Source organism: Ranitomeya imitator, chromosome 3 (assembly GCF_032444005.1).
Source record: "Ranitomeya imitator isolate aRanImi1 chromosome 3, aRanImi1.pri, whole genome shotgun sequence".
Classification (NCBI taxonomy): domain Eukaryota; kingdom Metazoa; phylum Chordata; class Amphibia; order Anura; family Dendrobatidae; genus Ranitomeya; species Ranitomeya imitator.
Genome location: NC_091284.1, coordinates 237,145,979 through 237,157,982, shown reverse-complemented (window position 1 = coordinate 237,157,982; position 12,004 = coordinate 237,145,979). Strand labels below are relative to the sequence as shown.

Sequence of the window (12,004 nt, the reverse complement as noted above, 5' to 3'; positions counted from 1 at the left end):
AGAGTTTGCTGCTATTAGTGGAAATGATGCATTGCTTGGTACATTTTCTCTTGACTTTGTCCGAGAGTAAGCTGATTACGGGGTGTCCATCTATTGAGACCCTCAGCTCAAAACTGTGACCTTCAGTGAAGCCTGGCAACATATGTTCGGGTCCTCTACAGCCCAAGGACAAAGTATGGTGCTCATCAAAATCAATGGTCTGTACAAGTAATGAATGGATAGGCTGCCGACAACGAAGATTTCATGGCCCACCTGAACAATCCAGTCAGCTTGTTTGATGGCTAATCGGCAGGATGTTTCCATGAGCCACTGATCGGGAATGAGCCAGTGTAAATGGGCCTTAAAGGAGCTGACCAGGGCTTAGATATTGATGATCTTAAGCTAAGGTCATCAGTATCAGATTGGTAGGGGTCTGACCCCCGACACCCTCATGATCAGTGGTTGCCATATATAAGCAATGTAGTCCTGTGTATTACTTAGTGGATGCTGCAATTTATCTCTTAAGCAAATGAATGGGAAATTAGGTAAAGTTCTCATCAGCAGCCGATGTACAGGAGCGGTGTGTCCTTCCCTGTCCGTGGCTTACATCCGGTAACCTCCGGACCAGGAAATGATCTGATACTCACCACCCGTCTTCCAGATCATCAGTAATTTCGGGCCCCGTGCACAGCAGAACAGTGATATCAGCTGACAGTGTAGTGTGTATGGGGGTCTCCCAACTCTTCCCCAATTATAGATAGAACGTGCACGGGATTCACAGACGTCTGAGTGAGACCTTAACCGATTGCTTGCTGGCTTTGTCATATCTTAATAGTAAGGCCACAGTCACACGTTCAGTATTTGAAATTCTGCGTGTGTGACCGTGGCCTATTTCAGAGAAGTGCAGTGTGATCTGAGTTTGTTGCTCGCTTGACGTCTGTGCACACTGTCAACAATTACAAATCCGCACAATTGAGACCCAGGCACGTTCGTCTCCGCGTCCGTCTCTTGTAGTGCTTTCCTTTCCTTGTGTCACACTACACAATCAAGATGCGCTGGATGGCATGCACACGTCCCCCGCCAGGCCTAGGTACACAGACATAAAGGAAGCCTCCTCTGACTCATATTTTTTGTTGTTCTGGAGGCCAGAAATGCTCACAGATAATTACGCTGAAATGATGGCTGGTGGGCCTCCACTCCGCACAGATGCTGATCATCATCTGTCTAATATTCCCTGTGGGATGAGGCGTTCAGGAGATGGGTACAGGATCTGCCGCTCCGTTCCATATTTAATCTAGTGATTGCGCTTGGTAATGCCGTTGCTTGTGCTTGCTGCAGGGAAGGGAGGCTTTAACTTATTCTTGTTGTATTTTGCATTGCTGGGAGTGAAGAAACAATTATTATACAAGGGATTTGTAAATGGGATACGCAACAGAACACCTGTTACAAGCAGAAACTGCCGAGAGGGGAAAGGATTGTCTTCTGCGGCTTTGGCACGGAGTAATGGAGCGAGCTTGTTGCCTACACACTGCAGCATTCCCTTTGTTTGCTGATGTTTGCTTGTATGTAGAATCGTTCCCCGTATGTAGACGGTATAAATGTATTAGGTCACAAGTCACTGTCTGTGCTGTTAACTGATCCTTTGATAAGTGTGATCATGTGTCTGGCTCAGTGGAAAATGTGCATAAACACTTTGGAGAAGGTAAAAGCGTAATAAGTGGAGCTGAAAGGTAATGGACAGTATACCAGCAGTGTAACTGCTACAGGTTTGGGGGGAATTAGGAGACGGGGAATGCATAGCTACCAGCCATGACGTATACTACTTGATATTTTCTGCTTCTGGTGTCTTGTCTGAAATACTTAAATGGGTTGACCACATCTTGAACATTAATCCACAGGATATGCCATAACTGTCTGAAAGATGTAGAACCTACTGCTCAAACCACAGGAGCTTTAAAGGGGATCTATCACCAGATTTTTGCTACCTCATCTGAGAGCAGCATAATGTAGGAAACGAGACCCGGAATCCAACAATGTATCACTTAGTCTACTCGGTTCAGTTGTTTTTAGATGTAGCAGAGCTCAGAAAGCTAACCCCTCCCACACCACAACATTCTGTGTACATTGTTTATTGACAGTAAGCTGCTTATACGAGGAGGGGGCATGGTCGGACCAGGGCTCACGCCATCTGTAGTCTAGACAGTGATTATCTCCTGGTGATAAAACATTCATTGTATTGAAACTACAGTACACAAGCCTAATAAATTACACGTCCCTGAAATCAGTGTCTCAGCCTCTACCTCGCGTTTTACATAGCAAAAGCAGATTCCCATTATGAACAGGATTCCATTGCACAGTGTTCTCAGGGGAGAAAGTGTGCACATCAATTTTTCGAAATCCCATACAAACGAACGGGATAAATATGCGCAGCCTCATCTCTACTGACAATATCTGGAGACATGGCCCCTTTCTACAGGTAGATGCAGGTCACAGGATAATTCCTCATTTAATACTGGAAATGCAGCTTAAATCCCAAGATGTCATTCTGGCGTCTTTCTTTTAGCAAGTCTTTCATAGCGATAGTTCTCTTTCTTGTTTTGTAAGTTGCCCTTGTATGTCGCACTGATCTGAACACGAGTGTCTCCCCACATAGGTGATGTTACTCTCATCAGCTGTCATTAGAGCTTTAGTTTAGGTGGACTATAAAGTGTGAGGCTGTGTTCACACGTTGCGGTTTTTTCGCGGTTTTTCCCGATAAAAACGCTATAAAACCGCAAAAAAAACGCATACAATAAGCATCCCATCATTTAGAATGAATTCCGGATGTTTTGTGCACATGATGCGTTTTTTTCCGCAAAAAAAACGCATACCGCACAAAATCCGGACATGCTCTATCTTTTTGCGGTTTTTCTGCGGATTTCCCACTCCAAAATGCATTGGGAAGTGTCCGGAAAAAAACGCGGAAAAAACGCGTCAAAACCGCGGCAAAATCGCGGCAAAAACGCATGCGGTTTTCTTGCGGATTTCATGCAGAAAATGTCCGGAATTCTCAGGAATTTTCTGCATGAATTCCTGAACGTGTGCACATAGCCTTAATCTTTCTGCTCAGCTTTAGATCATTTGGATTTCACAGAAGCAGGAAAGCAGTGACCCTTAGAACTGAAATCTTATTTTACTAGTAAAGGTGGCCATGCGAAGACAATCTCCTATATGTCATGATTATGTGTATGCTAGCATTGGGGAGGGGCGCAGTCCGAGCGCTCTGCCGCTACTAAGAAGCCTAAAAATCATCACTTAGATTTAAGGAGGACGAGTCACCTCTCCTGACATAACGGATTCCCATAAGTAACAATATCGGAGCATTTCCTCCTAGGAATCTGTGATGTGTCTTTCCACTGTCATGTCTCCTTGAAATGTATGAATAATTAGACAACTGGGTGTTACCAGTTGGGGGTGTCCTCACACTGTCACACGGTCCAGTCAGTGCAGATTGTGTAGGTACATGCCCTTTAACCAGCCAGTTGCCAATTTATTCATTCATTTCTAGGAGGAATGGGGCAGTGCAGAGGTCTAAGAAAAGTTGTTCCAGAATTGTTATTTCATGGGAAATGCAAGTATATTCAAAAACAGACATGTCAGGAGAGGTGACCGGTCCGCATTAATGGTGATTGTAGTCATGAATATTGGCTGGATGCAATAAATGTGTATGAACGCTTTCTATATTACAGACATTATAAATCCTATATATCTGATACTCATTTTTTTTCTTTGTCTTTCAGAATCATGTAAAGAAGATTTAAGCTCTTGGAGGCAGTGAAAACCAAAGAGAGCTTGGGTTCCATCTCTCGTCTTTCCCCTAATTCATCGCCATGGAACAGCAGAGGTTACAGAGGCGGACAGAGAAATCTCTCCATTTCCACAGTCGGGCAGCTTCCATGGTCTTGCTGGTTTTGGCCATGCTGTCTTTCGAAATTCCTGGTGCTTCCCTAACCAGCACATTTCATGCTGAGCAAAGAGACTGGACTTTCAGTCATCTCACCGTGCACCAGAGCACAGGGGCCATCTATGTAGGTGCAGTAAATCGCATATATAAGCTGTCAGGAAACTTAACCCTCTTGGTGTCCCACAACACTGGTCCTGGAGAGGACAACAAATCCTGCTACCCTCCGCAGAATGTGCAGCCATGTAGTGAACCGCGTACACTGACCAACAATGTGAACAAGCTGTTAATCATTGACTATTCTGAGAACCGACTGTTGGCATGTGGTAGTTTGTACCAGGGTGTTTGTAAGCTACTACGTCTGGATGATCTTTTTATACTGGTAGAACCATCTCATAAGAAGGAGCACTACCTCTCCAGTGTCAATGAGACTGGTACAATGTATGGAGTGATTGTTCACAGCGAAGGTCGGGACGGCAAACTCTTCATTGGAACTGCAGTCGATGGCAAACAGGATTATTTCCCAACTCTTTCTAGTCGCAAGTTGCCTAGGGATCCAGAATCATCTACCATGTTGGATTATGAGCTCTACAGTGACTTTGTGTCGTCCCTCATCAAGATACCATCTGATACCCTTGCTTTGGTCTCTCATTTTGACATTTTTTACATTTATGGCTTTGCGAGCGGCAACTATGTTTATTTCCTCACTGTGCAGCCAGAAACTCCTGAAGGTATCTCTAGTAATTCCGCAAGTGATCTCTTCTACACCTCTCGAATCGTACGCTTATGCAAAAACGATCCTAAATTTCACTCCTATGTTTCCTTGCCTATTGGATGCACAAAGAATGGGGTGGAGTACCGGCTACTGCAGGCTGCCTATCTAACAAAGCCAGGGGCCACATTAGCTAGGTCTCTGAAAATATCAGTGCTGGATGATGTACTTTTTGCAATTTTCTCAAAAGGCCAGAAACAGTACCACAATCCACCTGATGATTCCACACTTTGTGTCTTCCCCATCAAGACTATCAATGCGCTCATTAAGGAAAGACTACAGTCTTGTTATCAGGGAGAAGGAAATCTGGAGCTAAACTGGCTGCTAGGAAAGGATGTCCAGTGCACTAAAGCTGTAAGAGCATTGTCTTACCTTTCTTTGTAAAATGCAACCACTGTGTATATTGGTCATTTGGTTATGACTGTCAAAGCCTTTGGGTATGAGATCACCTTATTATGCTATTTTGGTGTGGAAACAAGACAGCTGAAAATTTACCAACATATCCAGGCATTTTTATTTGCTACTCCATCACCAAACACCATCTTACCCTTTTCCCAATAATTAGGCAAACTATTATGTTCTCTTTCCACGTTTGGGGTCACTAAAGCTATAACCACTCCAGGTACAATTTTCAGATGTCTTTTATGTAACATAGTAACATAGTAACATAGTTAGTAAGGCCGAAAAAAGACATTTGTCCATCCAGTTCAGCCTATATTCCATCATAATAAATCCCCAGATCTACGTCCTTCTACAGAACCTAATAATTGTATGATACAATATTGTTCTGCTCCAGGAAGACATCCAGGCCTCTCTTGAACCCCTCGACTGAGTTCGCCATCACCACCTCCTCAGGCAAGCAATTCCAGATTCTCACTGCCCTAACAGTAAAGAATCCTCTTCTATGTTGGTGGAAAAACCTTCTCTCCTCCAGACGCAAAGAATGCCCCCTTGTGCCCGTCACCTTCCTTGGTATAAACAGATCCTCAGCGAGATATTTGTATTGTCCCCTTATATACTTATACATGGTTATTAGATCGCCCCTCAGTCGTCTTTTTTCTAAACTAAATAATCCTAATTTCGCTAATCTATCTGGGTATTGTAGTTCTCCCATCCCCTTTATTAATTTTGTTGCCCTCCTTTGTACTCTCTCTAGTTCCATTATATCCTTCATGAGCACCGGTGCCCAAAACTGGACACAGTACTCCATGTGCGGTCTAACCAGGGATTTGTACAGAGGCAGTATAATGCTCTCATCATGTGTATCCAGACCTCTTTTAATGCACCCCATGATCCTGTTTGCCTTGGCAGCTGCTGCCTGGCACTGGCTGCTCCAGGTAAGTTTATCATTAACTAGGATCCCCAAGTCCTTCTCCCTGTCAGATTTACCCAGTGGTTTCCCATTCAGTGTGTAATGGTGATATTGATTCCTTCTTCCCATGTGTATAACCTTACATTTATCATTGTTAAACCTCATCTGCCACCTTTCAGCCCAAGTTTCCAACTTATCCAGATCCATCTGTAGCATGTATGTCCATGTGGTCCTGGCCTTTTATGTCCATGTGGTTGTGCCTGGCCTGGGTTGGCCGGTGGTGCACATCCAAATACATTTTTCATTCACTTAATCATTCTACAGTCTGAATTAATTAGTGTGTGAATCAGGCCACACGTACACAGACAAGATATGGCTAGCCATACCAACTCTTGGCCTTATGTCCTGTTTGAGGCCCTCCCTTCCCGTACGAGCAGCTTCTGTTCTGGCTGATTCAGACAAACCTTGTTACATAAGTAATACTATAGTTCCTTAGGAGAAATGACTCCGAAATCAGCTGTTTGCCGGGATTCTAAGAACGGGAGTTGGGCAGGTCGGCTAACTCTTCAGTGGCTGCATGTTGGAATGTCTATTCTCTGATGAGTCTGACAACTCCTTTTAGTATGGTGCCTAAATACAGTAAGTAGTGAGTTGTTTTAACTTACCACTGATTTCATACAATAGCATTGGAGGTGCGGATCTGATAGAAAACTCCATAAGGCCCCCGATATATATTTATCTGTTCTAATCTTACAAAAAGCACCATATTATGTGTATTGGACTCTTTAAGGACATTCTGTGATCAGAATTACACCCGACATTGGGATTTTATCAATGGATCATGGGCAGCACGGTGGCGCAGTGGTTAGCACTGTTCCTTTGCAGCACTGCGGTTCTGGGTTCATATTCCACCAAGGACAACATCTTCAAGGAGTTTGTATGTTCTTCCCCTGTTTGTGTGGGTTTCCTCTGGGTAATCTGGTTTCTTCCTACACTCCAAAGACATACTGATAGGAAATCTAGATTGTGAATTATGAAAACATCTAGAAAGTGCTGCAGAATATGTTGGTGCTATATAATAAACAGATCATCCATCTCTTTTGTAGGAAATGGTTCCACCAGGGAGGTTTTCCAAAAGCCGGCATGTCACGCAGTCTGCATTGCGTTTCCTTGTCTGCCATCAGTATCTTAAATTCACTAGTTCATGAACTTTGGGAAAGTTATCACTCAGCTCTTCAAAATATGATAATCACATTAAGCAGTTTAATGAAACCACAAGAATGTTAGCTTAAAGTCTCTGCGGCCAGCCGGGAGAGCTCAGCCAGGGCTTTGCTGTCATCTAACCCGTTCGTTCGGTCAGTCAAGTAGTTTGTATTGTTCTGCTCAAATGACATGTTGTAAAGCAGTATGAAGTATTTACTTACCACTGCTGATGTGTTAAATGGGTAACAAACTGCTAAAACATAAATTAGCTATGAGCATCAATGCCACTTTTAAAAAGGGTTGACATGTCAATAGAGAAATGCTCCAACAAAGTGACTAAAAACTAGAAGGAAGACTTAGCGCCACCGTTCCTCTAAGACTCCTCTTCCCACATTCCCTTGGTCTCTAATTCCTGGTCATTCTCCGGAAACGTCTGACAATCACTAGCCACAGAAGCGGCTCTCTAGCGACAGCAGCGGCTCACTTAGCCACTGAGTTTCTTAGCGGCATTTCCAGTATGTCGAGAGGGCAGGAGATTCTAGATCCATTAGATTTTTCTTGCCCTTAGCCTTTTTTAACCCCTTAACCCTGGAGCTTTTTTCGTTTTTTCATTTTCGTTTTTCGCTCCCCTTCTTCTCAGAGTCATAACTTTTTTATTTTTCCGTCAATATGGCCATGTGAGGGTTTATTTTTTGCGGGACGAGTTGCACTTTTGAACGATACCATTGGTTTTAGCATGTCGTGTAACAGAAAACGGGGAAAAAATTCCAAGTGCGGTGTAATTGCAATAAAAGTGCAATCCTACACTGGTTTTTTGTTTTGATAGGTTTACTAAATGCTAAAACTGACCTGCCATTATAATTTTCCAGGTCATTACGAGTTCATAGACACCAAACATGTCTAGGTTCTTTTTTATCTAAGTGGTGAAAAAAAAATCCAAACGTTGCTAAAAAAAAAATTGCACAATTTTCCAATACCCGTAGCATCTCCGTTTTTCATAATCTGGGGTTGGTTGGGGGCTTATTTTTTGTGGCGTTTTTAATGATGCCACTTTTGTGCAGATGCGTTTTTTTGATCGCCCGTTATTGCATTTTAATGCAATGTTGCGGCGACCAAAAAAACGTAATTTTGGTGTTTTGATTTTTTTCTCGCTACGCTGTTTAGCGATCAGGTTTTTTTATTGATAGATCGGGCGATTCTGAACGCAGCGATACCAAATATGTGTAGGTTTGATTTTTTTTTTTAATTCTTTTGATTGGGGCGAAAGGGGGGTGATTTGAACTTTTATATATTTTTTATATTTTTAAACACATTTTTTGTTTTTTTTGGCATGCTAGAACCATGCACTACTTGATTGCCTCTGCTACATAGAGGTGATGCACAGATCACCTCTATGTAGCAGAAATGCAGCATTGCTTTGAGCGCCGACCACAGGGTGGCGCTCAAAGCAATCGGCCATCAACAACCATAAGAGGTCTCAAGGGGACCTCAGGTTGTTATGGCAAAGCACCGCTGACCCCCTATCATGTGACGGGGGTCAGCGGTGCGAGCGTTTCCGGCTGCGCGGTCGGCGGCGCTTGTTAAATGTCGCTGACATTTAACTAGTAAGGCTACTTTCACATTTCCGTCTTTCTGCTATCGTCGCAATACGTCGATTTTTGAAAATGCAGGATCCTGCATTTTCCCATAGACTGGTATTAGCAACGTATGGACTCACGTTTTGTACGCCGTGCACTGGATCCTGCAAAATGTGACGGCCCGTCTTTTGCAAAAAACGTTCAAGGGAACGTTTTTCTGTACCTTGTATCCTGTGTTTCTGACTGCGCATGCCTGGCAGGAAATCTCGCACTCACTCTCTTTCCTCCCCGGGACTTTAGACTGGACAGCGAACACGTTGAAAAACTGCGTCCGCTGCTCACGATGTACACTGTTTCACAAACGTCCGTCGATACGCCGCGCCAACGCTTTGTGACGGCCGACTACCGACGGAAATGTGAAAGTAGCCTCAATGGGCGCGGGCGGATCATGATTCCTCTCGCGCCCATTGCGCGCACATGTCAGCTGTTGTTGAAAATATTAGGCAATTGCATAAATGAAAGTTTCTTAGCACAGTCATTTTGTCAGAAATATGGTTCCCCTCCGTTGCCCTGGAATGTTCTTCTGCAAAGAGCGCCCAATCACCTTTTTGGCACCAGCGACTTTTAGGCCGGCGTCACACACAGCGTAAAACAATACGGTCCGTATATTACGGCCGTAATACGCTGAAAAGTCCCGAAAAAAGTGGTCCGTAGCTCCTCCGTAGGCAGGGTGTGTCAGCGTTTTTTGCGCATGGCATCCTCCGTATGTAATCCGTATGGCATCCGTACTGCGTGGTTTTCTCGCAGGCTAGCAAAACCAACATACCGCTATAGAAGTGATCCATGTGTCCCAAAAAGAAAAGAAAATATATATATACTGTCTATATATATATATATATATATATATATATATATATGTATATATATATATATATATATATGTGTGTCAGTAGACACATATATTAGAGAGAAAAGCCGGTAATTCAGTGCGGTGTACAGTAAAATCACACTGACAGCTTACAGTAGAATAGGTAGAATAAATGTGTACACATAGAATAGGTATATATATATATATATGTCAGTGAGACACATATATGTATATATATTAATATTTATTCCAGCGCTAGACAGCTTGAAAGCCGGTAATTCAATTACCGGCTTTTTCCTTCTCCTTCCTAAAACCCGACATGATTTGAGACATGGTTTACATACAGTAAACCATGTCTTCTCTCCATTTTTTTTGCAGATTCCACACTACTAATGTCAGTAGTGTGTATCTGCAAAATTTGGCCGTTCTAGCTCTTAAAATAAAGGGTTAAATGGCGGAAAAAATTGGCGTGGGCTCCCGCGCAATTTTCTCCGCCAGAGTAGTAAAGCCAGTGACTGAGGGCAGATATTAATAGCCTGGAGAGGGTCCACGGTTATTGGCCCCCCCCTGGCTAAAAATATCTGCCCCCAGCCACCCCAGAAAAGGCACATCTGGAAGATGCGCCTATTCTGGCACTTGGCCACTCTCTTCCCATTCCCGTGTAGCGGTGGGATATGGGGTAATGAAGGGTTAATGCCACCTTGCTATTGTAAGGTGACATTAAGCCTAATTAATAATGGAGAGGCGTCAATTATGACACCTATCCATTATTAATCCAATACTAGTAAAGGGTTAAATAAAACACAAACACATTTTTTAAAATTATTTTAATGAAATAAAAACAATGGTTGTTGCAGTATTTTATTCAACGCCCAATCCAGTCACTGAAGACCCTCGTTCTGTGAGTAAAAAAACATAATAAACCAACAATATACTTACCCTCCGCAGATCTGTAACGTCCAACGATGTAAATCCTTCTGAAGGGGTTAAAACATTTTGCAGCAAGGAGCTGTGCTAATGCAGGCTGCTCCTCGCTGCAAAACCCCAGGGAATGAGGCTAAAAATAGATCAATGATCTATATTTAGCTTCATTTGCGGTGAGGCGCCCTCTGCTGGCTGTTCATAGATCGTGGGAAATTACCTAGAAAGCCAGGGAGCTTTCTAGGTAATTTCCCACGATCTATGAACAGCCAGCAGAGGGCGCCTCACCGGAAATGAAGCTAAATATAGATCATTGATCTATTTTTAGCCTCATTCCCTGGGGTTTTGCAGCGAGGAGCAGCCTGCATTAGCACAGCTCCTTGCTGCAAAATGTTTTAACCCCTTCAGAAGGATTTACATCGTTGGACGTTACAGATCTGCGGAGGGTAAGTATATTGTTGGTTTATTATGTTTTTTCTTTCACAGAACGAGGGTCTTCAGTGACTGGATTGGGCGTTGATAAAATACTGCAACAACCATTGTTTTTATTTCATTAAAATAATTTTAAAAAATGTGTTTGTGTTTTATTTAACCCTTTACTAGTATTGGATTAATAATGGATAGGTGTCATAATTGACGCCTCTCCATTATTAATTAGGCTTAATGTCACCTTACAATAGCAAGGTGGCATTAACCCTTCATTACCCCATATCCCACCGCTACACGGGAATGGGAAGAGAGTGGCCAAGTGCCAGAATAGGCGCATCTTCCAGATGTGCCTTTTCTGGGGTGGCTGGGGGCAGATATTTTTAGCCAGGGGGGGGCCAATAACCGTGGACCCTCTCCAGGCTATTAATATCTGCCCTCAGTCACTGGCTTTACTACTCTGGCGGAGAAAATTGCGCGGGAGCCCACGCCAATTTTTTCCGCCATTTAACCCTTTATTTTAAGAGCTAGAACGGCCAAATTTTGCAGATACACACTACTGACATTAGTAGTGTGGAATCTGCAAAAAAAATGGAGAGAAGACATGGTTTACTGTATGTAAACCATGTCTCAAATCATGTCGGGTTTTAGGAAGGAGAAGGAAAAAGCCGGTAATTGAATTACCGGCTTTCAAGCTGTCTAGCGCTGGAATAAATATTAATATATATACATATATGTGTCTCACTGACATATATATATATATATACCTATTCTATGTGTACACATTTATTCTACCTATTCTACTGTAAGCTGTCAGTGTGATTTTACTGTACACCGCACTGAATTACCGGCTTTTCTCTCTAACAGCGCTGCGTATTTCTCGCAAGTCACACTGCTTGTCCGTGTGTAATCCGTATTTTTCACGCTTCCATAGACTTTCATTGGCGTATTTCTTGCGCAGTACGGTGACAAACGCAGCATGCTGCGATTTTGTACGGCCGTAGAA

The 12,004-nt window shown here is 43.1% G+C and overlaps 1 protein-coding gene across 2 annotated transcripts in view; it reads left to right on the top strand.

The window, feature by feature from the left end:
* PLXNA2 (plexin A2) overlaps positions 1-12,004 on the top strand; it is a 354,945-nt gene that overhangs the window by 51,031 nt on the left and 291,910 nt on the right. For both annotated transcript variants that reach the window (XM_069756297.1, XM_069756298.1), the window contains exon 2: positions 3,759-5,045. In XM_069756297.1, the coding sequence (XP_069612398.1) occupies positions 3,849-5,045 (1,197 nt within the window). In that variant the 5' untranslated portion in view covers positions 3,759-3,848. The remainder of the gene's footprint in view (positions 1-3,758; positions 5,046-12,004) is intronic.